The sequence below is a fragment of the Archocentrus centrarchus genome, chromosome 2 (assembly GCF_007364275.1).
Source record: "Archocentrus centrarchus isolate MPI-CPG fArcCen1 chromosome 2, fArcCen1, whole genome shotgun sequence".
Classification (NCBI taxonomy): domain Eukaryota; kingdom Metazoa; phylum Chordata; class Actinopteri; order Cichliformes; family Cichlidae; genus Archocentrus; species Archocentrus centrarchus.
Genome location: NC_044347.1, coordinates 26,634,298 through 26,659,219, shown reverse-complemented (window position 1 = coordinate 26,659,219; position 24,922 = coordinate 26,634,298). Strand labels below are relative to the sequence as shown.

Below are 24,922 nucleotides of genomic sequence, written 5' to 3'. Positions count from 1 at the left end.
AAAGGTGACATTTCCATAAATATCTCTATCATAATTTAAATACGAAAGCATAATTACCTTCATTTAACTGCAATTTGATAACCAAACAAGTTACAACCAAGTCTGTTTTACAGCTGAGCTGAAGGGGATGGTGAAGGTGAAGGTAAGGCTCGTCTCTACACGTACGCTCGGGGTGGGTGGACCCATGTGGTGTGACGTCACCGAACGAGTCCCTTTTCCCGGGTCCATTCATGCCCGTCTCATCACAGCGCCGCGCGCCTCGCCCTCGCAGCACCTTAAAACCAGAGCGGCGCTCTAAGTGAAACACACCACAAAGTGGGATATACTGTTTATGTTTGTTTCTGCAGTACGGCTCGACCCGGACGCTGACAGACGGTAAATCTCTACGTTAGTGAGGACAGCTCAGAAAGCGGGTGAGAAATTCATTTTGTTGGATGTGTGTTGCCGCAGGGAGGTTCACGGATGTGACAGTTACTGAGTTGCGCTGTTTTCTAGTTTGGGGGCATTCCGGCAAAACTACAACTGGAAAATTAGCCAGAGTGAAAATTTCCCGTGAAATGAACAATGTTAATGCGGTGAAGTCTTTCAGAGAGCCTGTAGTCGGCTGTGGCAAACATTAGTTTAGTTTGCCAGTTAAATACCAACTTTGAAACTTATCCAGAACCAGATAATCGAATTTTAAACGTAAGCTGGCCTGTTATGGTTTAACTGAAAATTGTGGCTCCATTTAAGGGGAAATAATCATCGAATAATAATCGACCAAACGCAAATTTCCTCACTTTCTGTGCTAAGTTTATATGTATATTTTTTATATATAGTTTTATAGAATTTTCCAGCAAAACTGACTTAATGAAAAATCTGCAAAGAACTTGATGCAAGAAGCAACATCTGTGCACATCTGTCAGACTCCTGACCTGTGTTTTGGAGCACACAGATGACACTGTTATTGTGGCTCTTTAAAAGATTAAGGAGCATCTGCAGCCCTAAACTCCAGCAGGCGTCATCAGTCACAGCAAGTGAGTCTGTTACACATCCAGTAAAAGCGAAGGCACTCACACAAAGTCATGCAAACGGAGATGATGTGTCATATTATTATGGAGGCCTAAAGTAAAAAAAAAATCATAAACTAAGGAGAATTCCACGTTTCTCTAAGGGGACAGCTGCACAGACAGAGAAACAATTTATTTTTTTTTTTGTTTTTTAACGCAGTAATATCTCCTTAATTAGCAAGCCGAAATATAAGTAACTGTGTGCGTATTTGTGACGTGTGTGAGAGCTTGGGATGCATTTTTCTTTCTTTTTTTGGTCCAGTATCAGCTGATATCTGTTATAACTGCTGAGGCTAGAAGAGGAACAACATTGAGTTTCACAATTCCAAAACATACACACACTAGTGGAATTTTTGCAAATATGCAAAAATGCTTTACTTCTTAAAAATGAGTAATGAGGGTGGGGGGGTCTTCTTCCTCTGTTCACAGCAAGTATGGGGTCAATAAAGTCAGATAGCGATGTGCAAACATCAAGTGTGCACTATGTGTCACTGGCATTATTGACGTTGAATCAAAACAGTCTGAAATGAGATGAGAATGGTAAACATCCTTGACTAATGACACCAGATCTTCTTGGACCTGTGAGTGGAACATAAACAAACAAAAGCCATTTGAAAATACTGGAACTTGGCGCTCATATACAGCATTCCCCGAAGTTGAGTCAGAATTGAATTAGCGTTTCAGTGAAGATCCCATGTTTAAGAGCAGATGAGCTGTAGAGTTTCAAGCTCCCCCGTGATGTCAAAGTGGACATTAAAACCAAGCGAGCAGCAGAATGCAAACTTGCTGTATAAGCACTTTGAGTACTCAAAGATATATAATATATAAGAACTAGGCCATTTACTTAAGTATTTTTCTCTTAATAGAATCCGAGACCCAGAGCAGAAATTCCATCTTGAACGGCAATTTAAAATAATAATGGATTAAAGAACAGGACGAACACGGTTACACCTACGTTATGCTAACGTAGCACATTCAGCTACATGACGCACAACGAACACGTGTTCGGTATGTTAACGTAACATTAAGTTATTCAGATAACCATAGCATAAAGAACATACTAACAAGTTAACCAAACCATCAATCCATTGAATTCTTCATCCTCGGTGTCACTTCTAAACAATTCCGTACACTCCGTAGACGAAGCGCCGCTTCCTCTTCTGTGTCGCGTTAGTCAGACTCGTCGTCAGCTGCAGTTCCAATTATTCCAGCCTTTCTGAATCCCAACAGGATGGTTTGGTTGTCACTGAAGCCCATGTTTTTTTGATCCATCCAATGACTTCCAGGAAAGTTGGGTGGCGCATTCTCCCAGTTGCCGTTAAGCTGTGCTCTCCGTCCATCATCCACTGCGCCCACAGGTTACGCAAGACTGCCTTAAAGCTGCAGTTCATGGAGATGTCAAGTGGCTGGAGTATTTTGGTTCATGTGTTATAAATGTCACATATACGTCGCTCCGGAGTATAGGTCGCACCCCCAGCCAAACTATGAAAAAAAGTGCGACTTATACTCCGGAAAATACGGTAATTTGTTTTGCAAAGATGTGTTGATGGTGGGGAAAGTCGGACCACTATGAAAAGTCTTCCCAAAGATTCTCAATGTTGTTAAAGTCTGGAGACTCTGGGGTAGCCAATCAAAATGTGTGAAAATAATGTCTCATGTTCTTTGAACCACTCGCTATTTCAGCCTGATAATCACTGATAATCACTGATAGTCACTGATAAGTGGTCTTCTTAAGGCTAAGTAGCAATTTAGACTCAGTCCCTTGAGTTCTCTTGCATTGTGCATGTGAACATGTGGGAGTGTTTTTACTTTCACTATTATACAGTTGTCAGTTTGTTTTTTTTTCTAACAGTCTGATTTCCCAAAACGATTAGGTAATCTCTGCTCGAAATCTTTCAAGATTTTTTTTCCCCAGCTACATTTCTTCCTCAAAGATCGAGGTTCACGACTCTCTTTCCAGGTCTTAATATTGTGTTGGACAGTTTTGAACAGCGTTTTAGCAGTTTCAGGAATATCATTAATGCTTTTTTTTTTTTTTTGCTATACTGCTGGATCCTGATGTGGGGCACAGTGATACAGTGGTTAGGACTGTCGTTTCCCAGGAGAAGGTCCTGGGATTGAATCTAGTGGCTGGTTTGTGTGTTCTCCTCATGCCTGTTTGGGTTCCCTCCGGGTACCCTGGCTTCCTTCCACAGTCCAAAGACATGCATGTTTGGTTAATAGGTAATTCTGAATTGGCCATATGTGTGAATGGTTGCCTTTCTCTCTGTGTCCTGCGATAGATGTTTCCAGGGTGCATCGCATCCTGCCTCTTGCCATGTGACAGCTAACATAGGCTCTAGCCCAACTGCAACCCTGAACTGCATAAGCAGAAGAAAACAATACAGGGCTAAAAGAGAAGGGAGCTAAAACAACTTGCTTCAGACAGATTAGGAACTGAGACATTGTATCTTGACCGAGTATAAGATAAATGAGAAATCTTTGGAATTATAAATCATGCAAAGTTACTCTAGTAAAGTCCAGTATTAAAAATATAAAAGGTTGAAATGAGCATTTAAAGCTTTATAAGGCTTTCCGGTTTCTTAAAAATCAATCATATAAACTGTTATTTTTACAAAAAAAAAAAAAAAATGGAATAGAGAGTGATAATAGTTCCCATTTAAATATTTTGCTGATTATTAATTCAGCTGTAGGTTGTTTTGTCAAGACATTTCTCAGTAATCACTTTGATCATGTTAAGAATGTTTTAGTTGTCCAAGTCTCACAGATCTCTTTTCTTCCTTTTGGATTAACAGGATGGATGCATGTAATGGCTCAAATATCACATGCAAAGACATTCGCCACATTAGCCCTGATGAGACCCCCCTCATCAGCGCCATCATGTTTGCTGCAGGCATCATTGGCAACGTAGCTGCCCTGGTGATCCTGGAAATCCGGCGACGCAGGAACATGACGACTGGGAGCACGAGCTATCATGGCTTGTTCCACATTCTCATCAAGTCACTGGTGATTACGGACCTGACTGGGACCTGTTTGATAACCCCGTTAGTGCAGGTGTCATATGCACGCAACCAAACCTTGGTTGGTATGTCTACTGGAACTTGGAGCTTTTGTTGGTACTTTGGTGTCAGTATGACCTTCTTCAGCCTGGCTACCATGTTGCTCCTCTTCACTACAACACTAGAAAGATGCTTTGCCATCACTTACCCGTACCTGTACAACCGGCATGTCACCAAGAAGTGTGCGTACATCGCAATCCTGCTGGTGTTTTTACTGTCTACTTTATTCTGTCTGCTCCCTTTTGCTGGATTTGGTGAATATGTGCAGTACTGCCCGGGCACATGGTGCTTCATTCACATGAGCCCAGAGACACCAGTCAACCGAGTCTATGCGATTCTGTATGCCACTATTATGCTGGTGCTCGTGCTGGCCATCATAGTGTTTAACGGATTTGTGATGTACCAGCTGTACAGGATGTACCAGCGTCGGAAGAGAAATGGCTCAGTGACAGTCGCCATGAGATCCAACAGCGATCGCAAGGTCATGTCCATAGCTGAGGAGGTGGAGCACCTGATCCTGCTGGTCTTCATGACTGTCATCTTTAGTATCTGCACACTGCCCCTAGTGGTAAGTGAGAGCAGATTTCTCACACACACACACACACACACACGCACACACACACACACACACACACACACACACACACACACACACACACACACACACACACACACACACACACACGCATGCTGTGGCCTTGTTCTGCAGGTAACCTTGGTGCATCAGTTTAGTTAGTTGAGCTGAATCCATAAGAGCCAGCTCAATGCAACAGAATTTTGGATTTAGAGTAGAAATACAGCAGTTGCAATTTTCTAGGGTCCATTCTGATTTATTTCATTTACTGACCTGCAGATACCAATTTTAGCCAGTTCAGATTTTCTCTCACAACTGTACCTCACACCATATATGAGCACAAATCAGCTTTTCTTCAATTAAAATATTCTAAGAAATTATTAAACTTTACAATTTCCCTCAAACGACATTGCATTACAGGAACTTTGCTCATACCGAGGCTGCTAGCTTGCTGCTGGCTCTGAGCTCTGGATATGTTTAGCTTTAGCCATTTTGTCTTTGTTAGCTTAGTTAAAATGTCTGTGTTCAGCTGGGGGAAGGTGATTTAAGTGTGTGTAGGTTTGTTGTTACAAACATTTTTATGGTGGTCTACTTTGGCAAACTTTGTGTCTTCACTCACAGTGAAGCTCTTCCATGCTAATGACGTCTAAATGTGTGACACTGAGTGTGCGTGCGGCTACTTGCTTGCACCGTCGTGTGCTTGTGGCGCATGCAGGTAGTAATTGCACATACATGAAGCTGATTGGCCAGTCATTGGTCAAGGCTGAGAACTCTGGAAATCAATCAATTTCGGTCCCTGGCCGGTCAACCTGTTCACCTCTGATGTGGAGTATTTGATCTGCAGATCAGCTGGTCACATGTTACTGTTACGGAAGATTCTGTCAGAGTGGCACTTCAACTTGATCTAAATTATGGCATCACCACATTTAAAAAAAAAAAGTTTTCCAGCTATTAAGTTGTGCCACAATATACATAAATAGCACAATAAGTGTGCTATTTAGGGAAAAATTTGTATGTTTATGTTTAAAACATGCACATGATAGTATCATAAATAGCAATAACTGACACGTTCCAGTTTATCGCACATCTCTTCTCTTTCGATAACTGCTTTACTTCAGCTTTAGCTTATTTACACACTTAAAATGTAATTAACAAATGCTTGCAGCCTCATAAAAAAGTGCTGCTGTACTCTGTGCCTTGACTGCCAGGTGTGTTTACAGCAGTGGTGTCAAACATGCTTTAGGTCCTAGTTTGATTTTATGCGTGTCGTACCAATGAAACTAACGTGTGATAACCTATAGGGAAAAATATCATTTGACTCTTTCACATTTAATGGCCGTTTATAAAACAGATTGTGATTAGCAGTGAGTCTATAAAGCCACAAACTTAATACTATTTAATTTCTGTAACTATATAGTACTCCTGTATAGTTTGTGTTTGATTTAAAAAATTTTAAATTACTATTATTTTAAAGGCTTCACTGAAATTTTCACGCTTTGCAAAGCCCTCCACTGGACTGAATTTGATCCTTCTGGCTGTCTGGTTCCAGCCCCCAGGCCACATCTTTAACATCCCTTGTCTACTGTGTGTGGCTGGCCTGATCAGGCAGTTTTGTGCTACTGAGTTGTTAAATAGTAAATCGACTTGTTCTTATAGAGCGTTTTTTTCTACTTTGCATGAGCACTCAAAGTGCTTTATGCAGCACGTCTCATTCACGCAAACACTTTCTGCACCTAAGTGCGTTCTAACATTCACACATCAAGGGGTTCAGTATCTTGTCCAAGGATACTTTAGCATGCAGACTGGAGGAGCCAGGGATCGTACCATGGACCTTCTGATTATTAGTAGATGACCTGCTCCTACCTCCTGAGCAACAGTTCATGATGGCTTACAGTCTGGTCCTTCTGGATGTTTTCATATCCTTTAGATACTTTTTTGGGGGGCGCTGATATGTATTTTGCTAACAGTACTTTGTTTCTAATCTCTACCACCCTGCACCACCTCTTCAAGCATGAAACAGTACACCACCTAAATTAACAATTTTCCAGTTTTTTATAGCTATGTTTACTAACGGAAAGTGACAACTAGAGAAGTGATATAACTGATAGAACTGAGGTAAACATCTCTTTTGCAGCCTGTCTGATCTAGAAATCTCTAAGCTACTGATTTAAAGATAAAACTGTTTTGCGGCTTTGAGTCTAGTTGCTGAAAATTTGATCAGAACTGTGTCAAAATGCCACCGACGGGTTATTGTGTGAAATCTGATACATATGTAACACTGTCTCTGTGCACATTTTGCTGAAATGCAACTTCTCATAAATAATGTAACAGAGTGTGGGTTACAGAGATGCTAAGTTGTACACAGGAAATGTTGCATCGGTGCCTATTTTAGGCAGCTGCCTATTTTAAAGCCAGAGATTTTAACGCTAGATGTTAAACTATAGTTTTACTAACTGTATGATAGTAGACATACAGTGGCTTCCTAAAGTATTCATATCTTTTGTCTTTTTGAACATTAATAGTACTGTGCAGAAGTCTTGAGCTACTCCTCGTGTGTTTATATTTTGCTTCCAGGGAGTCAGACTTTCTTGTAATTTTTAATAGGGTTCTTGAGCAATAGTTCTCCAGGCCTCTGAAGGTCTTTCACTATTGGCCTTTTTTTTTCTCTTCCCCACTCGTTTTTAGTCTAATCCCAGTACCTGACTGTTTTTACAGGAATATTAAGCTGCTTAACATGACCTTATATGACTTATGAATCATTCAAGCATACAAAAAGGTACCTAACTCGAGGTATGAACCAGTGTTGTGTCTACACATAATGGACAACTTAGCAAAGAACCAAATTACACCTAACATCCACCTAAAGTGCACAAAAACGCAATTTGTTCACCTTTTTTTTTTCAGTCTACGAAAACAAATCTATGAAAAATAACAAAGATATCACAATTAATCAGAAATAACATATTTTTGCGTCAACAAGGTGATTTGCAAAGAGCTATTAGCTGAGAACTTGGCATACCTCAGCATGGTGTACACTGTGTCCTTGGAAATTTTGAGGAAACTGGCATGTGGAGGACAAAAGAAGAAGTAGCAGGCCTCTACAGCAGATGAACAGTATCTGAAAGTCACACCCTTCAGAAATAGGAGAAAAAAAACCCCACCAAAGACGTGAGAGATGCATCTGACTCTTGGATTGATCTGTTTGCTGTTCACCAAAACCGCATCAGAAATGGTCCCATTGGAAGGGTGGCTATCAAAAAGCCATTATTGAGGAAGGCTGAGGGTTGGCAGATTACACAAGAACCTTTGAGTCACCTAGAACACATCTAATTTGTAACAGCTTCGCTCTTCAGCATGACAATGATTCTGAACGCATCATCGGTGTAGTAAAAGCAAGCACACAATGGAACGATGTCAGTCATGGATTGGCCTCCCCAGAGCCCGGACCTTAGTGAAGCAGTGTGGAACAAAAGGCAGCCAACATCCAAAGAAGAGCTTTGGGCTGTCCTTCAAGAAGCCTGGAGTGCTATTCCTCAAGACTACTTAAAGAAACTACACGAAAGCTCGCCTAAGAGAGTTCAGGCTGTATTGAAACATGAAGGTTGTCTTACCAAATATTTAGCGTCAAGCTCATTAGAATTGTACAAAATCTGTTTTTGTTCTGCATGTTTCAATAAACTGCTGCACCTATTTCCCATTTTCCTACCAGAATATAAAGAAATGAGAAGTGGCTTTTGCACAGTTCTGTGTTTTTCAAATGCAGATATTCAGATGAGATTTCAGTTCTTTGGCTTTAAAAGAAAATCCGATCACTGTCTTACAGATATTCCTAAAAATGGCAAATAAGGTTCTTTCTCACAGCCTAAACAGTGAACGGCCTAAATTTTATATTGAGATGGCTGCTGGCAGTACTTGTGCGGTCTTTATGTGTATTGTATGCACCCACTCCCTTTTATTCTGCACTTCTACTGGTCATGCAACTGTACATAATACCACGCCCCTGCACGAGTGCTTCCCGGCTGGCACGCATGCGCTATGCTTCGCTCGATGCAGCAGGAAGCCGTTATTGTGTGGTACAAGCCATAGAAAAGAATGGGTTATAAAGCACAGCGCAGTGCATGCCACTTCCTATGTGAAAGGGCCTTATTACAGCTGGGACAGGCTCCAGCACCCCTGTGACTCTGAATTAGATAAGCAGTTATGAAGATGGGTGGAATGTAGAAATAAAAAAATAAAAAAAACCTAAAACACTGACTGAAATACAAAATGAGAGATAAAATAAACAAGTCTGAGGTATTAAGATATTTACAAACTGTAAATAAAGTTAAACTTTAATGATTTCTGCAATACCGATTCACCTATTTGTACTCAAGTCATCTTTTGTCTTATATACATTTCAGCCTGTTGAGTTTAACAGTGAGTAGCAAATCAAATGTACAAGGCCACAAAGTGCCTCTTCAAACAGAAGTTATGTTTTAAAGGCAGGTTCTCCTTTCAGGATTCACATGCAGCATGCTGTGTAACTGGAAGCGACCTCCAGGATTTGATCAGTAATGTCATCAGGAAGCAATCTGGATTCAGGCTGTAATGAGGGGTGTCTGGCTCTCCAAGTGTAATTAGGAATTTCATTTGCAACATCAACAACAACAACACAAATATGACATCTATTACCCATGATTGCTCAAAAGATGGAGGTAATGCTCATTTACTATGACTGTTAGATGCACAAATGGACTGGAATGGTATTTTGTGGCTATTCTCAGAAGAATCGGGGGGCACGTGCTATCAGGATCAGGAAATTATTTTTAGATGTTGTGATCATACAGTCCTCAGCTTTTGCTTTTTTGCAGGACTGCTGCTTTTTAACATCCAAATGTCAAATTCCAAATGTGAGGGGGGGGGGGCAAAGCTATCACCTGTCACAGGTGATCAGTTTGTTGCAGGGTTAACAAACAGGGACAGATAATCATTCACACCTACAGGCAATTTAGAATCACCAATTAACCTCAGGCTATATTGCTGTGAAATGACAGCGCCAACCACTGCACCACCGTGCCACTCTCACCCAAGTAAATATGACAAATATCTGGCACAGCCTCTGGTTCGATGATGCATTTGCATAAAGCCTGCTGTATTTCTGACTATCTTAGAAAGTGAAAATCAATTTAGCCGTATGAGATAAAAATTTTAATTTGGGGAGTAGTAAGAATCCTTGATAGTACGTTTTTAATTCAAATAAGCCCAGATTGGTTCTCTAAGTGTCTCTTTGAGCTTCGAAGGGGAAATCAGAAGCTTTCCCAGCAGGATATGATGCACGCTTTGTCGCAGACAGCAGTAATGCAACAAAGCGCCGTCCCGTGTGCTGTTGCTTATAGCTCTGACTTGAAATGCAGAGTCATAGCCTTGAGCTCTTCAGTATCTGCCAAACTGTGCATTATATGAGTAGCTAACTTAATTTGAGCTACAATATAAAACGGAAACAAGTTTCTGTGCTGTGTTGTCACAAACGGAGCCTTTCAGAGAGTGTTTAGTGAGTCTGATTCTTTTAGCAGTCATTGTGTGATCATCAAGTCCATCCCTCAAGTAGTCACACATGCAACCATTGACATCAAGCAATTCATACACTATCTTTTTTTTATTGTCTTTAAAAATGGAAACACAACCTCTAACTGTACTGATGAGAATCAATAATCAGAGAATCAATCAATCAGACAGCACCTTACAGTGTGGGAGCGGGGGTGCTGTATATCAAACTTCCATCCCATTTGCATCTTTTTCACTTTGTTGCTTCACCAAACTGTCCTCAGCTGTACACTGTGTGCCAGGTGTAGGCTACTGCAGGCAGGTAAAGAACACTGGGATCAGTTTTCTTCACTGCCTCATCAGGCGAATCTTTGAAATAGACAGAGGTGGCAAATATGCAGACATTCTTTACTTAAGTAGAAGCACTTATGCTTAAAAAAATACTCTGGTTAAAAGTTTAAGTATTGATTCAACTTTGTTACTCAAGTAAAAGTGAAAAAGTACAGGCTCAGGAAGGTACTAAAAGTAAGAGAGTAAACGTAGCTCTTTGGAGGACATTTCTACCAGCTATTTTTGTGCAAAAATAACTGAACCTTGTGCTATATTAATATAATAATAAAATAATATTATTATATGAAAATATAAATGTTACTCCAGTCTAAATTCAAATTCTAATGAATGTACTCGGCTTGAATCTGTTATGTAGGATGCAAGCTGTGAAAGGGAATTAAAAATAGTTTTTTTGTTGCCTACACTGTAGAGGATGACTCTGACTCCACACCTAAACAAAAAAATGAGTGAATCAGGGGTTAAAGTGGGATTCAGCAGGTGGATCCATTGTAGTGCATCTGCTTGGGGAAAAGAATCACAACTTTCTATTGTGAGCTCCAGTAGATTTTGTGTGTAGGCTGTGATCAGCTGATGTGCTTCTGCTGCTCTGAGGTTTACTGCTCTTTGTGGTTGAACTGAATTCAACAAGATGTAACCAGTATTTCACAAGCTATCTTAGCTGATTTTCATCCTCTATACTGACAGTATAAAGGTTAAATTCAGTGAATGAATATAAGCATCATCAGCTTAAATTCAAATTCATTTCTGCTACACTCGATGTAACCAAACTGACCATGAACACCGCAGCTGAAGGTGTGCAATGATGTGAAATAATAATTCCCCTCATACGTGTTAAACCTAAAATAACAAGTGTGCTCTGAAAATGTAAAAGATAGAAAGTACAGATATTTGTGTAAAAATTTAGGGAGTAAAAGTAAAAAGTTGTCGGAAGAATAAATACTCTAGTTGTAAAAAAGGCCCTCTTGTGGCTGCCCGGCACATTAAGGTATTGCCTGACTCGCTTCCCCTCACTCCACCCGGACTGTTGCGCAATCAGGATTTGCCTTGGTGCACGCAACACACCGTCGCAGTCTTTCGGAGTCCGCTACGAGCAGCACAGAGTAATAGCACGAATTATCAACTCAACTCATTGAGCTAACGTTGCAGCTGTCATCTGGTTGTGTGCATTTATTGCAAAACCACACATGCAAAGTTAAATACAGCTGTAGCTGCACTGGTGGTGGCAAATAAAGTAATCCAGTAAGGACCTCCGTGTGATTTTGACCGATCACCTGCTGCGGGCTCGCAATCCAGCATAGTAAAAATAGCCGGGAAGCACATCCTTCCACACACTAGTATAGATACCTGAAAATTCTACTTAAACAAGGACACGAGAGAGGAAGAAAATGTACTTGGGCTACAGTAGAATGTATTTTTACCACTGTGACCTGTTTGTTTGTTTGTGTGTGTGTGTGTGTGTGTGTGTGTGTGTGTGTGTGTGTGTGTGTGTGTGTGTGTGTGTGTGTGTGTGTGTGTTAATCTATAAAAACATTTTATGACTTGATGATCTTCTCTGAGTAAATTGTTCTCACTCAGCTGGGGATAATTCACTCTAATGAAGTGGGGTTGTATGAGGCTCTGATTCAGGCAGTGTGTTAACTACCGTAGTTAGCACACAGCAGCACCGACCAGCACAGAAAGCAAACTTGTGCGCTGCTGTGGACGCAGTCAGAACCCTGAAGTCTACACTGTATGCAGAACATGTTTACTGCTTTTCCTGCTGCCTCTCAAGCTTCAGAGTCAATTGGAAAAAAAACAAAAGAGACACACACACACACACACACACACACACAAATTTTAATATGCAAAACGTTGATCAACTCCTGCTGCCTCGACTGATTAGTTAGCTTGTGTGGTTATGGTCGTGCCAGTCATGTTCAGCTATTATGCCGTCTTTATGTGACAGTGAGTCACCAGACCTTTTACCATTGCAAGCTGACGTCTTCGTAGCATTAGTTTCAGCCATATATCAAATCATTCTTTAAATGAATGGCATACATGAATCTATCCACAGGAAGATGTAGAAAACCTTTTACCATATTTCAGTTCAGAGGCACACTAAGTGATTTTGCAAAGCAAGATGGTCCCTTTAAAAGTTTGTGCAGTGTCAAATATAATTTCCTTTTTTATATTCATTCTTTATGATGCATGTGAAGACACAACTATCTGTGGAGAGGCAGACATTTGATATCAGTCTGCCTCCCCACATTGCTTTAGCTGGTTCTTAAGAGCCTGTTCAATACTAAAGACTTTGCTTCTTTTCATGTCTTCTACACAGACCAGTTTATAAGTACTGTCAAAAAAAATCAGTGCTTTCACCAAGTGCCGTCCTCCAGCACTAAAGCTGACCCATTTAAAGTTTATTGAGTCTTAAAGTTTCCATTTTGGGAGCTGTACCAGTAGCAGTCTGCTGTTAATGTTGTACCAAATTAATGTAGCACTAGTAATCTGCTATAACCCCAAATTGTGATGCACAGACAGAATAGTGGAACTGTGTTGGCCTTAAATGCACCTCTACCAGCAAGAGAGGGCCTAATCACTGTTAGTGTTCTTGACATATGGCAAACAATCCATAATTACTGGACATAGGTGGATGGATGTGTGCACAGCAAGTATAATGGCATTAAAATTGTTCTGCTTTGTTATTCCTTTTAGTTGTGAAAAAAGACTTATGATCCTCACACGTCCAAACTGGTGAACGAGTTAACGTCACATGGTTAGTGGTCACCTGTCTGCAAAGCCTCCATCCATTGGTGTAAACCCTGAAATGGGTGGCACGGTGTTGCGTGTAACCATCTTTTATTTACAGTCTTTGGCCTGGAGCTGAAGGCTCGGCTCTTTAGCAGAAACTCCTTAACTTTGTTTTAACTTGGCTGGCTGGGTTAACTTTAATAATGTAGCAAGCTCAAAATCAGCAGTTGGTGTGTCTCGCTCTCAAATAAAAGATCCCTTGTTTGAGCAACTGCACTGGATTTTAAGTGATAAAACTGCTACCGTTTTCACTGATAAGCACTGATATTGTCAGTGCTTATCATGGAAATCACTGAGCAGTTCTTTAGTAGTGGCTTTAGCTCGGGAGGGTGGGGCTTGAATAAATATTTAAGATTTTTCACATTTGCAAAATGGTTGTGAAATTCCCAAAGCCACAATGATACTACAAATGCATAATTTATGAAGTGCTTTCTGTATATATTCACTGGTTGGATGTCCAACGGGCAATGTGAGACAACAGTCAGGATATCGCATACACACAGCCACACGGTGAGATCGTATTACATTTTTCTGCCGATGTGAAACTGTGGACAGATGTGTGTGTGTGTGATATGGCGCTGGTTATCTATGATCGTCTTAAAATCTGAAAAGGCCAGCCTGCAGCCTTTTGCAGAGAACGAAAGAAACAATACAGAACAGCACGACAACATGAGGGAGAAATTACAATGTCATCGCCTCACTCTGTATATGCTCAGCGCACACTGTGGCAGTGTAACAATTTGCTCTTTGAAATGAAACTCAAAACAGATGACAGCAGTTCTCCGATCATCGAGCAATCAGAGACGCTTCACATTCACACTTTTATTACATTTCCTGTTGGTGCTGTGAGAGACAAACACGGTCTCTCACACATGGTGACATCTGTCACTAATAGCAGTAATGATCCCATATAGCTTTGTTTAAAATGGTATTGGTGTTTTCACTTACAGAAAAAAAACATGCATCTTGTATTCTCTTCAGAGGTGGGAAGTACTGGTATCTGTACTTTCAGTATTTATTTCTCTTTTACTCCCTACATTTTTACACAAGTATCTGTACATTCTACTCCTTTTATTTTCCAAACAGGGTCGTATTACTTTAGGTTTAACACATCGGCATGTTTTTATTTCCCATCACTGCACACCTCCAAACGAACCGATTTGAGCCTAAATGGAGGGAACAATAACACTCAAAATGCAACCCTATTGGTGTATCACTGGGCTTATTGCATATAAAGAGTTGAAATTTATACAAAATATAATTTATGCATCATTTATAGCGCTATACTCAGAGCATAAAGACAGCGATGTTTTTAAAGTGGCAGGTAATTTCAAATGCATTGTTTCTATCAGCTCAGCAGATATTAACAAACACACAAACTGTGTCTGTGCAGTTTTGTGTCTAAAGGTCAAGCTGATGCATTTCCCAGGGAGAGAAAAGAATGTGAGATAACTCCACTCCGAGGTGGAGAAAGATGTAAGAAAGACAGGAGAGGAGAGGAGAGGAGAGGAAAAAGAGGGGTTATATTTAAAAGATAAGGACTGCTCAGTGGTATTTGATAATCTAAAAATGTAAAACTTACATGCAGTATCCTAGAGACAGAGTGAGGAGTGCAGCCATTTGGGAGAGGGTCAAAGTAGAGCCGCTGCTCCTCCACATTAAAAGGAGCCAGTTGAGGTGGTTTGGGCATCTAACTAGGATGCCTCCTGGGCGCCTCTTGTGTGAGGTGTTCCGGGCACCTCACTCAGCTCCCCTGGGAACGCCTTGGTGTCCCCCCAGGTGAGCTGGAGGAGGTGGCGAGTTAGAGGGAGGTCTGGGATTCTCTGCTTAGGCTGCTGCCCCCGCGACCCTGCCCTGGATAAGTGGAAGAGAATGGACGGATGGACGGATGGATGGATGTTCAATCTGTATATGATGTGAAGTTTATTGCGGGATAAGCAGGTTAGATTGTTGTACTGTGAATTTACAGTTAAGCTCTGTGTTGGACTGGTGCACATGGCTGTGGTGTTCATGCTCATTGTTAGGTTACGTCAAGTGTAGCAGAGATGAGTTGGAATTTAAGCTGATGATGCTTAGATTTATCAACTGAATTCAACCATAAAGACAGTATAAGCAGTATACCGTCAGTGTAGGGGATGGAAATAATGAGTTACAGATTGTTGAATTCAGTTGTGTAAATCCACACAAAGCAGTAAACCTCGGAGCAGCAGCAGCAGCTCAGTCAGCTGCCTGCACACAAAGAAAACCTGAAGCTCGCAATGGAAATTAAAGTCGATTCAGTGTTTTCTTTTTTTTTCTTTTTTTTTTTACAACTTTTACTGGAGTATTTTTTTAACACAAGTATCTGTACTAATACTTAAGGAAGGAATGTCATACATCACAACATGAGGACGCTTCATCACAGCAGCAGGTGTTCTTATGTGTGTGTAGGGTGCAAGAAATTGGCCTAATGATGCCGTTTTTACTTTCTCTGAAAAATGTGCCCTTTCACAGATGTCAAAGAACGGAGTTTACAAAAAAATGTTGGGGCAGAAGAGAAAGCACTAAAAGATGATGGAGATAAAGAATTTCAGAGAAAGAGAAAAGAGTGGGTGGAGGGCAGGAAGTGAATAATAGAAACAGTGTCAGGGAATGTTGTGAGCATGTATGCTGTTAGGTCATGTTCCCTTTTTATTTGACTGTTTTAACTGTATTATTGTTCCCCTCTGACCCCCAGAGAGACCAGCAGCAGTCATTTTTAAACCTGCAGACTAGTCACAGCTTCCACGGATTGTATTAACATGCTGGTTCTCAACCTCGTGACCATCTGCTGGGGGAATTTACGGCTTCTCGTTCCTGCCAATAAGGGCAGTGGCCGAGTTCACCGGCGTATTCCAGTAGCAAAGGAGGAGCTCATCAGTGTAACGCTCATTCTTGGCCTCAGGGGTGCTAATAAAAGCAGCTGCATTTAAGAGCTCATGAGGTCAAAGACTTTGTAGTGTAGCAGTTATTTATCAAATATTGCCCAGAAGGCACATCACAGATTTTTACTCCCTTATACTTTGAAAAAGTTTGGCGGTTGCAGACCGTGGCAGATGAAAACCATTTGGTGAGCTTACAAAAACAGAAAAGGCATTTCTGAATTTGGCTTCTTGTCTTCTGACTCAGTACTTGAAATGATCCTTTGGAAGGATCGTGTGTTCTTGAGACTCTTCAAAGAGGATGCACCAAACTGGCAACCATGGAATTACAGCCAAACTGTGATCTCTGTGATTACTTAACTGAGTAGTTTTATGGCCTGAACCTAACAGTGCAGGTTTGTTCTGTCTAAATCTAATGAAGTACTTATTACCTAAACCTAACCAAGCAGATATTAGACATGTCTGATGGAAAATCGTGTTCATGCAAACAAAAATAAATAAGGGAGGGGAATTCACATCCAGGAACATGGAAAAGAAATAAAAGGGGGGAAACTTCTGTCCTGAAACACGAATTAAGATTTCATGAACTGTTTTCAGACAAGAAGGCAATGATTTTCGTGTTGAATATTTGGCCCGTTGATCCAAATCCAAACAGTGAATATTTTCAGCGTTCTTCACAGGCCATTAAGTACCCTTGGAAAAATAAGACAGATCCTCATCTGGCAACCTTAAACTCTGCATTACTTGGATATTTTGCCTGTCTAAAAATAGTGGCATTTAAAGGTTGTCACTATGGGCGAAGAACAGACAAATGGATGTAGATAGATTTCTTGAATTATTAGTGGGATGAGCTAAAAAAGTATGTGCACTCGATGGCTAACACAAATTAGCTAACTTAAAACTTACTTTATGTAGTTTTAGCTAACCCCTGATTTTAGTCCAGATTTTTTCCAGACTTTATCAGCTGTCCAAAACATGAAGCTCAGCTTTCTCTCACACTCAGGTCAACTGAAAAGAGATTATATCAAACTACTTAAAAGTGCCAGGCATTTCTATGAGTGCAAGGATTTACTGTGCAGACAGTAGAACAACAATAGCGAATACAATCCTCATTTTGGACTTTAATTTTATTACCGTCTGTGTGTGTAAACTGACTTAATGGCTATCAGTGTGGGAGTAATTCAGATATCCTCTCTGATGCAGAACATTAGAGTTACTATAAATATCTTGTGTGTAGATTACCAGGGATGAACGGTAGTGTTATCTACATTTAAGAGGATAAAGTCAGGGAGTGTGTTTGTTGTTGATTATGCAACTTTTATTTTAACATCTAGTGTGCAAAACTTATTTTAAGCAGTCATATATTCAGACTGAAATCCAAACAATTAGAACTTAATGGGATTAAGTTAATAGTTAATAATAATTTAAAGAAATGAGGGGAGCTCAAGGCTTTTGCACAGTACTCTGTGTTTGTGTATTTGTTTTTATTGTCATAAGCAGGCGGCACTAAGTTGAAATGGGCTTAAATTCAGTCTCCCATATCAAACTGTCCTACTGCTCCAGTAAGCAGTTTGCATTCTTTATCTGATGCTTTATTGTGAAAGGTTTAATGTTTGATTTGGATCCAGGATGCTAGCTAGGATGTGGCTTTCTCTGTACCTTGGAAGCTAATCATCTTCATAATCTCTCTGTCCTCACTCCCCGCCTCCTCTCTCTTCTCTCAGATCCGAGTGTACCTCACAGGCCAAGAGAATTACACCTTGGAGGTGAATGCCCTCCGCTTCATCTCCATCAACTCCATCGTTGACCCCTGGGTCTTCATCCTTCTCTCCCCCGGTGTGCAGCACTTTTGCTGGGCCTCTGTGTGCCGGTCCCCGCTGGGAGCCTCGAGGGCTTCTGTATTTAACCCACCGCTGGCTAAAGAGAAATCTGCCACCTATCTAGAACAGCCTCAGCCAACACTGTACATGGAGCATATCGACTCTGTAGAAAATGTGTGACTGCAGCAGTGCTTTGTTGTCACTTGATATTTATTCTTATTGGACATGAGAATCGAATGTGTGCTCTCCTGTGTGATCACATAAGCTGCAGAGGGTTGCCGGGCCACACCAGCGTTTCCACTGGGTAATGGCCCATGCTGTCCAACTGATAAGAACCTCAAAGCAGCTGTGTCAGTTTGGGCCATCTCTTGTCAATTTACAGGCATTTCCACACTTTTCTTGCATTTCAGCTAAATGCACACTAACTTCTCTGGAGCATTTGGCTCCTTTGCTGCTTGCATTGTCAGTTTATGAATCCAGCAGAAAAGGCTGCCGATGGGAAAGACAGTGTCCCAGGTGTGACAGTGATGTGACAGAAAATCCACAAGTGCTTTTATCCATATTATAATGAGATGTTGGGTCAGGTATTCATTTATCACTTGATTCAAAAACACGTTACTGGGCCAGCGAATGTGAACAAAGTAGGGGGAAAAACATAATGAGGGGGTGAATAACTTTCACCTGGCAACGTACTGAGTCAGAGCAAAGCCTGGAATTCATGTAAAGCTGAGATCATTCTGATAAACTGGGATCATGTAAAAGATCCAGCGGTGGGATCCGTATTTAAATTCAATGGCTACTATAGAGAGGGCCATTTATAGCTGGAGGAAAGCCACCAGATGCATCTTAATGTCAGGAGTAGATTTAAGATTGCAGTAGCACACAGATTAAGTCTGGGTTACGAATCTGAGTGCCACACTTTAAACTGGGCTGCCGCAGTCATGTTGGAGAAGTCAAAGGACAGGAAGCCCGGAGAGACTGACTCAGGAAGAGGGGTGGCCAACCCCGAAAAAATGATATGGTATTTATTTTATATGTAGAATGTGTAGCATACAGGATACACCATGTTATTAACAAAGGTTTTCATATGCACCTGTGGTTGCATTTTGATTTAAAGCTACTTATATTGTTACGTAAAAGTGGATCAATGCTCTCATCAAATGTGGTTATTGTAATGCTTTTGATGCACTTTATGAACTTGGAATACTTTTTATGTCAAACATACACGCATATGCATCTTTGTGTACAATACAAAGAACAAGTAGTCGTCATTAATCTTCATTTTATATATATGTATACAATAAATATCTGAATTATTGAGCTCTAAGAATATATATAGCTTAGCAGCTGTAATCCCAGCTGTAATCAGCTAGTTTGAGACCCTTTAACACATCTAATTGGCAAATATGAAATATGCCGTACTATATATTGGACTTTAGCCTGGCTATGTATGTGCAAGCTGCTTTGCAGCTCACCTCTACCCAGCTCCACCTTCTGTGTTATATCAGACATGGTATCATATTTGTTGTAATTTTGCCTGATGTGTCCCATCTGGGGTCTTGCTGCGGCTTTCCATATACAGTTGTGGCCAGAAGTTAACAGACAGTCATCATGAACTTGAATGTCATGGTTTTTGGGGGCTTTTAATTGCACAGCACACATCTTTAATGACTAAACAAGCACTGGATGCACAAGTTTGGATTTATTTTGGATTTTCTCAAATCCACACAGGGTCAAAACTAAAAGTAAAGGCTCAAATATATATAAATATTCTCACATCTTTTAATAAGTAGTGCTGAAGATTTTGCAATGTCTTTTAACTTGACAAGGCTTATTAACTTCTCATTTGTGATGATTGACTGCAACTGGTAGTTTCTATTTAAGAGGAGAAAAAGACTCATTGATTCATTGGTTGACCAATACTCAGTACAATGGGAAAGTCCCAGGAATTCAGTAAAGATCTAAGGAGAATTGTAGGGCTACACAAGTTGGGAAGGTCTCTTAGAACCATTTTTAAACATCTGCAGATTCAAAGATCACTTCTAACAATTGTTCATCAGTACAAGTTATTCAGATGTGTCACCACTTAGCATGGTCTAGAAGAAAACCCCCAAACTGTTACCCTGAGATGAGTGGAAATTATTTAGGATGTTCAGGAACCACCGAGGCTCAAGCCTGCCATGAACTGGAAGTTCACCAGCATCGCAGTTCACAGTGACATGATTTTTACATCACCATGGACTGAGAGGGTGCCGACCACAAAAGACGTTCTCCAAAAAGGACAATTTCACGCTTGACTGAAATTTACAGCTGCCCACATGGACAAACCGGAGAAAGGTTTTAACCATTTTACTCCAAATGCATCGGCCGTGGCACAACATACTTCAAAAGTGCTGCCGTTTGTGGACTTCTGGCAACAAATACTGTAATCCCCCTATGTGGCTGTGACGTGCAATTTCTGGGCTTTCAGGAACCGTTTGCATTTTTTCTATAGGACAAGCGGTTGTGGAGTTACGGTAAAAAGCCAGCTGATCAATGGTCCTTTCATCGGCCGACTCCGTGCTGATAAGCCATGTCTCAATCAGCTGTTCGCTGCTATTGAGGGCAAGTAATGGGCGCTTTGGCGGCGATCGCCTGGCATTAAAGGGTTAAAGACAGATGAGATGGACTGAACTGTTTGGCCACAATGACAAGAGTTCTGTTTGGAGGAGTAAAGATGAGCATTTCAAACCTAAGAACACTGTGCCAACTATCAAGCATGGTGGTAGCATCATGCTCTGGGGCTGTTTCGCTGCCTGTGACGCTGGTTCATTGCACAAAATGGATGGAATAATAAAGGCGGATGGATACCTCCGAATTCTTCAACTCAAATCAACATCTAGACAGTTGGAACTTGGACTCAGTTGAGGTTTCCAGCAGGACAATGATCCCAAACACACATGAAAACTGGTTTTGGGATGGATAAAGCAGGCTAACATTAAGCTTCTGGAGTGGCCTCCTGAATGCCTCGACCAGGAAACCAATTTAAATGAACTCTACCAATTCTGCCCAGAGTGGTCAAATATACAGACACAGTTATGTTAGAAGCTTGTTGCTGGACACTAGAAGCATCTGGTTGAGCTTCAACTTGCTAAGGAACATTTAACCAAATATAAGTGGGGGTGTGTGTATGCTTTAAACCCTGTGTGGATTAGAGGAAACCCAAAATAAATTCAGACTCATGTACCCAGTTCTTGTTTTTTGAAGTCATTTAAAGATGTACGCTCAACAATCATTCCACGCTGGAGAAAGAACAGTTCAAAGAAATGATTAAAAGCCCCAAATTACCATGACATTCATGTCCATGTGCTTTCCTCACCTTTTGTGTTCGGTGTGCAGGGCTGCCCCTGAACTGAGCCATTCTGCCAGATGTATATTATTGCAGATGGAAATGTCAATTTTCTTTTGACTATAATGATCCTGACTGAAATATTGTTTGAAAATTGCCTGTAACTTAAGGAACTGTATATGTAGCTTGCATCATAAAAATTAAACTATAAAAAAAAAAAAAAAAAAAAAAATGTCCTACAATTTCCTGCAGTGACATTATGGTTGAAAATTTGAATTTCTTAGCATTTCAATGAGTGCTATGTAAGGGGTTAAAGTGTCCCATGATTTATTACACTCACCTTGAAGGTATTTGGAAAAACTGAAAAGACTTACATAAAGAGTAAAATGCCATTTGAACCACATTACTTTCACAAGGGACCATCATGAAATAAATCTTTAAATAGTCGCTAAAGCAAAGATCTGCAATGCATGTTTGCCTTGAGGTTCTCAAAAAGGTTACACTGCATTAGTCATAGTGTGGTTAGCTTTCACAGGTCATGTGCTTTAGTGATCAGCCACCCACTGTTACACAACAGTGACGTCACTTTTAACTGAGCAGCTGAAATCAGATGACTACTGGGTTTCCTGGAAAAAGTAGGTAGTTTTCTCCACTATGTTTTTGCCGTTTTTCTAAGGGTAAAACGTTACACTTGGTTAAATTACACAACACCTAGGGGAGTTTTTACTGCATCCCTGTCTTTCAAAGGAGTCAATATGAAACAAGGATCAAGGATCTGGGAAGAAACTAAAGCTACTGCAAACATCTGCGTGCTCTCCAGCCGTTAACCTTTCAAAAACACTCACTGGCACGACTGGGTTTATTAACGGAAACAGTTTGTTCCTCATGTGAGTAAAATGTAAGAAAATGTTCCTAAGAATGTGTGACAAGTAGGGGGCAGGAGATTCAGTAAGAATTACATAAATTTGAAAGTGTCAGTGTGGGAAAGGAGAGGCGCTTTGGCTGTTGTGTTGTGAGAACTGCAGTTTATTGCCTCTGCTAATCTGTTACTGATTCTGAGCTCAGGCTCTAAACTTTCAGTGTTTACAACAGAGACTTAATGCTTCCTGTCAGGGTATGTGTGCTTTCTGTGTGTGCCAATGTTATTGTGGTCTGTTGTTTTTGAGAAGAGGTGTGTGTGTGTGCGAGCATGTGTGTGTGTGTGTGTGTGTGTGTGTGTGTGTATAGCCTGTGCGTCCATGATCCTATTATGTGTACCAGCTTTTGTGTGTGACAGACAGCAAATGTAATGTCAGATTAGAATGCTACCTAACTGGATGTCTGTAATTTTGTACTGTAAATCAGACTGAATGCACTGAGCACATAACTGTGTATGTATGTGTTTTATGGCTTGTGTAAATAAACATCTCATCTACCAAATATTCTGACCAACTAGTTTTGTAACTGTTTTCCTGCGCACACAGACACACACACACACCCTTGTATGTAGTATATCTGGATGGGTTCCAGATGTGGAGAATAGAGTCACATCTTTCCATTTAAACCGCACACCAAGGCAGCCTGCTTTGTTTTTGATGAGCTCTCTTTCTAACATACTTCAGTGTTTAACCAAGCTGCTCCCTCTGAGGCTGAAAAGTGCAAAACACTGCATTTCCTCTAGTGGCCACTTGAGGCTGGCTCCAAGCGTGAGTCAACCCTGCAGACTAATGTTAAAATGCCAAATTTAAGAGCACAAATAAGCATGTTTACAACCCAATTTCTTTGTATTTTGCTTCCAAGGAGTCAGATTTTTTCTTCTTTTTTTCTTAGTCTTGAGCAATATTTCTCCAGGCTTTCTGAAAGTGGCTGCGTTTTCCACTCATTTTCAGTCTGGTCCTAGTATCTGACCATTTTTTATGCCTCCTTTTTTAGTCTATTAACCCAGTTTACACTGACCCATCAATCATTCACACATAAAAATAGCACCTAAACTCAAGGAAAGAACCAGGGTTGTGTCAACATAAAACACAACTTAGCAACGAACCAGTTTTAAATTGCATCATTAGGTACTTTGTTACCGGCAACCTGTTGCAAAAACAGTTCAGTTAATTTGTTACCATTTCTTTAGTTGAACATATGCCAAAGATAACAGTTTGTCAGGCATAAAAGTTTGTAGACTGGCCTATAATTAACTAAGACAGCTGGGTCAAGTGATAGTAATAAGTAATGGTTTAATTACAGCCACCTTAAAAGCCTGTGGTACATAGCCAACTAATAAAGACAGACTGATCATATTTGAGATTGAAGCATTAATTAATAGAAGGACTTCTTTGAGCAGTCTAGTAGGAATGGGGTCTAATAAACATGTTGCTGGTTTGAAGTTAACTCAGAAAGATCAATCAGAGAGAAAGAGTCTGAACAAATACCAGCAGTGCTGAAAGCAGCCCAACATGAAGATACGTCTGTGAGTTGGTCATGAATATGTGGCTGTAGCTCAGGGGTTAGACCAGGTCACCTGCTGTTCGGAAGGTCGGCGGTTCGACTCCTGGCTGCACCAGGCTGCATGCCAAAGTCTCCTTGGGCAAGATACTGAACCCTAAGTTGCTCTCCGACGCAAGTGTCAGAGTGTGAATGTTAGATAGTAAAAGCACTTAGCTTAGTTGATCGTGAAAGTGCTGGTGTGAATGGGGTAAACATGTTGTATAAGCGCTTTGAGTGCTCAGACAGAGTAAAAGAGCAGTATATAAGAACTAGTCCATTTACCAATATTTCTTTTCTCTAATGGTTAAAAAAAATTTTTGTGGAGAAATTCATGTAGTCATCACTAGTTAAGGTTACAGGAATACTACAGAGCTCTGACTTTTTGTCAGCCTGTCTACAGTGCTGAAAACAAACCAGGGGTGGTTCTCATTATCTTCAATTAGTGATGAATAGTAAGATGTTCTAGCTTTATGGAGGGCTTTTTTTTTATAGGGCAACAAACTCTTTTTCCAGGCTAAAAGAACTTCTTCTAAATTAGCAAGATGTCATTCCCTGAGCAGCTTACAGGCTATTTGCCTTTGTAAGATATACCAGGGAGTCAGGCACTTCTGATTTGAGGCTTTCTTTTCAGAGGAGCCACAGTAACCCTGCATTTTTGGAGCTATACTCAAGTGGCCACTCTAGGTACTGCAGTTTTTGGTATCTCTATAATTGCCACAAAAAATAAAAAATAAAATCAGGAGAATGACATGTAGTTATGTTCAAAAACACTGAAAGAGCAAATGCTTTATATAAATTATAGTGTAATTACAACAAGTCATCCAAATCAATGTTATAATCAAACATCCTCTGTCTTCGAGTTTGAGCTTATATAATAGCGGCTTCCCATGTCTTTACATGCTTTTTAGAGGAGTCAGATCTTTTCTACAACCATAGCATAAACAATGCCCACGATGTAATAATGGATTCACCTCAGCATGTACGCACTTTCTGAAGGCAAATTCTAGTATTTTTCCATCTTGGTCTTACAGCCTTAAACACGTCTACTATACTAGACGGAATAGGTTT

The 24,922-nt window shown here is 40.5% G+C and overlaps 1 protein-coding gene across 1 annotated transcript; it reads left to right on the top strand.

Annotated features, from left to right (window-relative positions):
• Positions 1-261: 261 nt before the first annotated feature.
• On the top strand, positions 262-22,813 carry ptger2a (prostaglandin E receptor 2a (subtype EP2)). The gene is made up of 3 exons (XM_030752009.1): positions 262-413; positions 3,845-4,676; positions 17,971-22,813. Exons 2-3 carry the CDS (start codon positions 3,846-3,848, stop codon positions 18,244-18,246), a joined length of 1,107 nt encoding a protein of 368 aa, XP_030607869.1. The 5' UTR covers positions 262-413; position 3,845; the 3' UTR covers positions 18,247-22,813.
• The last annotated feature ends 2,109 nt before the right edge of the window (positions 22,814-24,922 follow it).

Bases quoted from the DNA above. Each gene is read 5' to 3' on its own strand.
- ptger2a (XM_030752009.1), top strand. From the start codon at position 3,846: ATGGATGCATGTAATGGCTCAAATATCACATGCAAAGACATTCGCCAC. The intron at 4,677-17,970 runs GTAAGTGAGAGC...CTCTTCTCTCAG, and splicing joins TCTGCACACTGCCCCTAGTG to ATCCGAGTGTACCTCACAGG.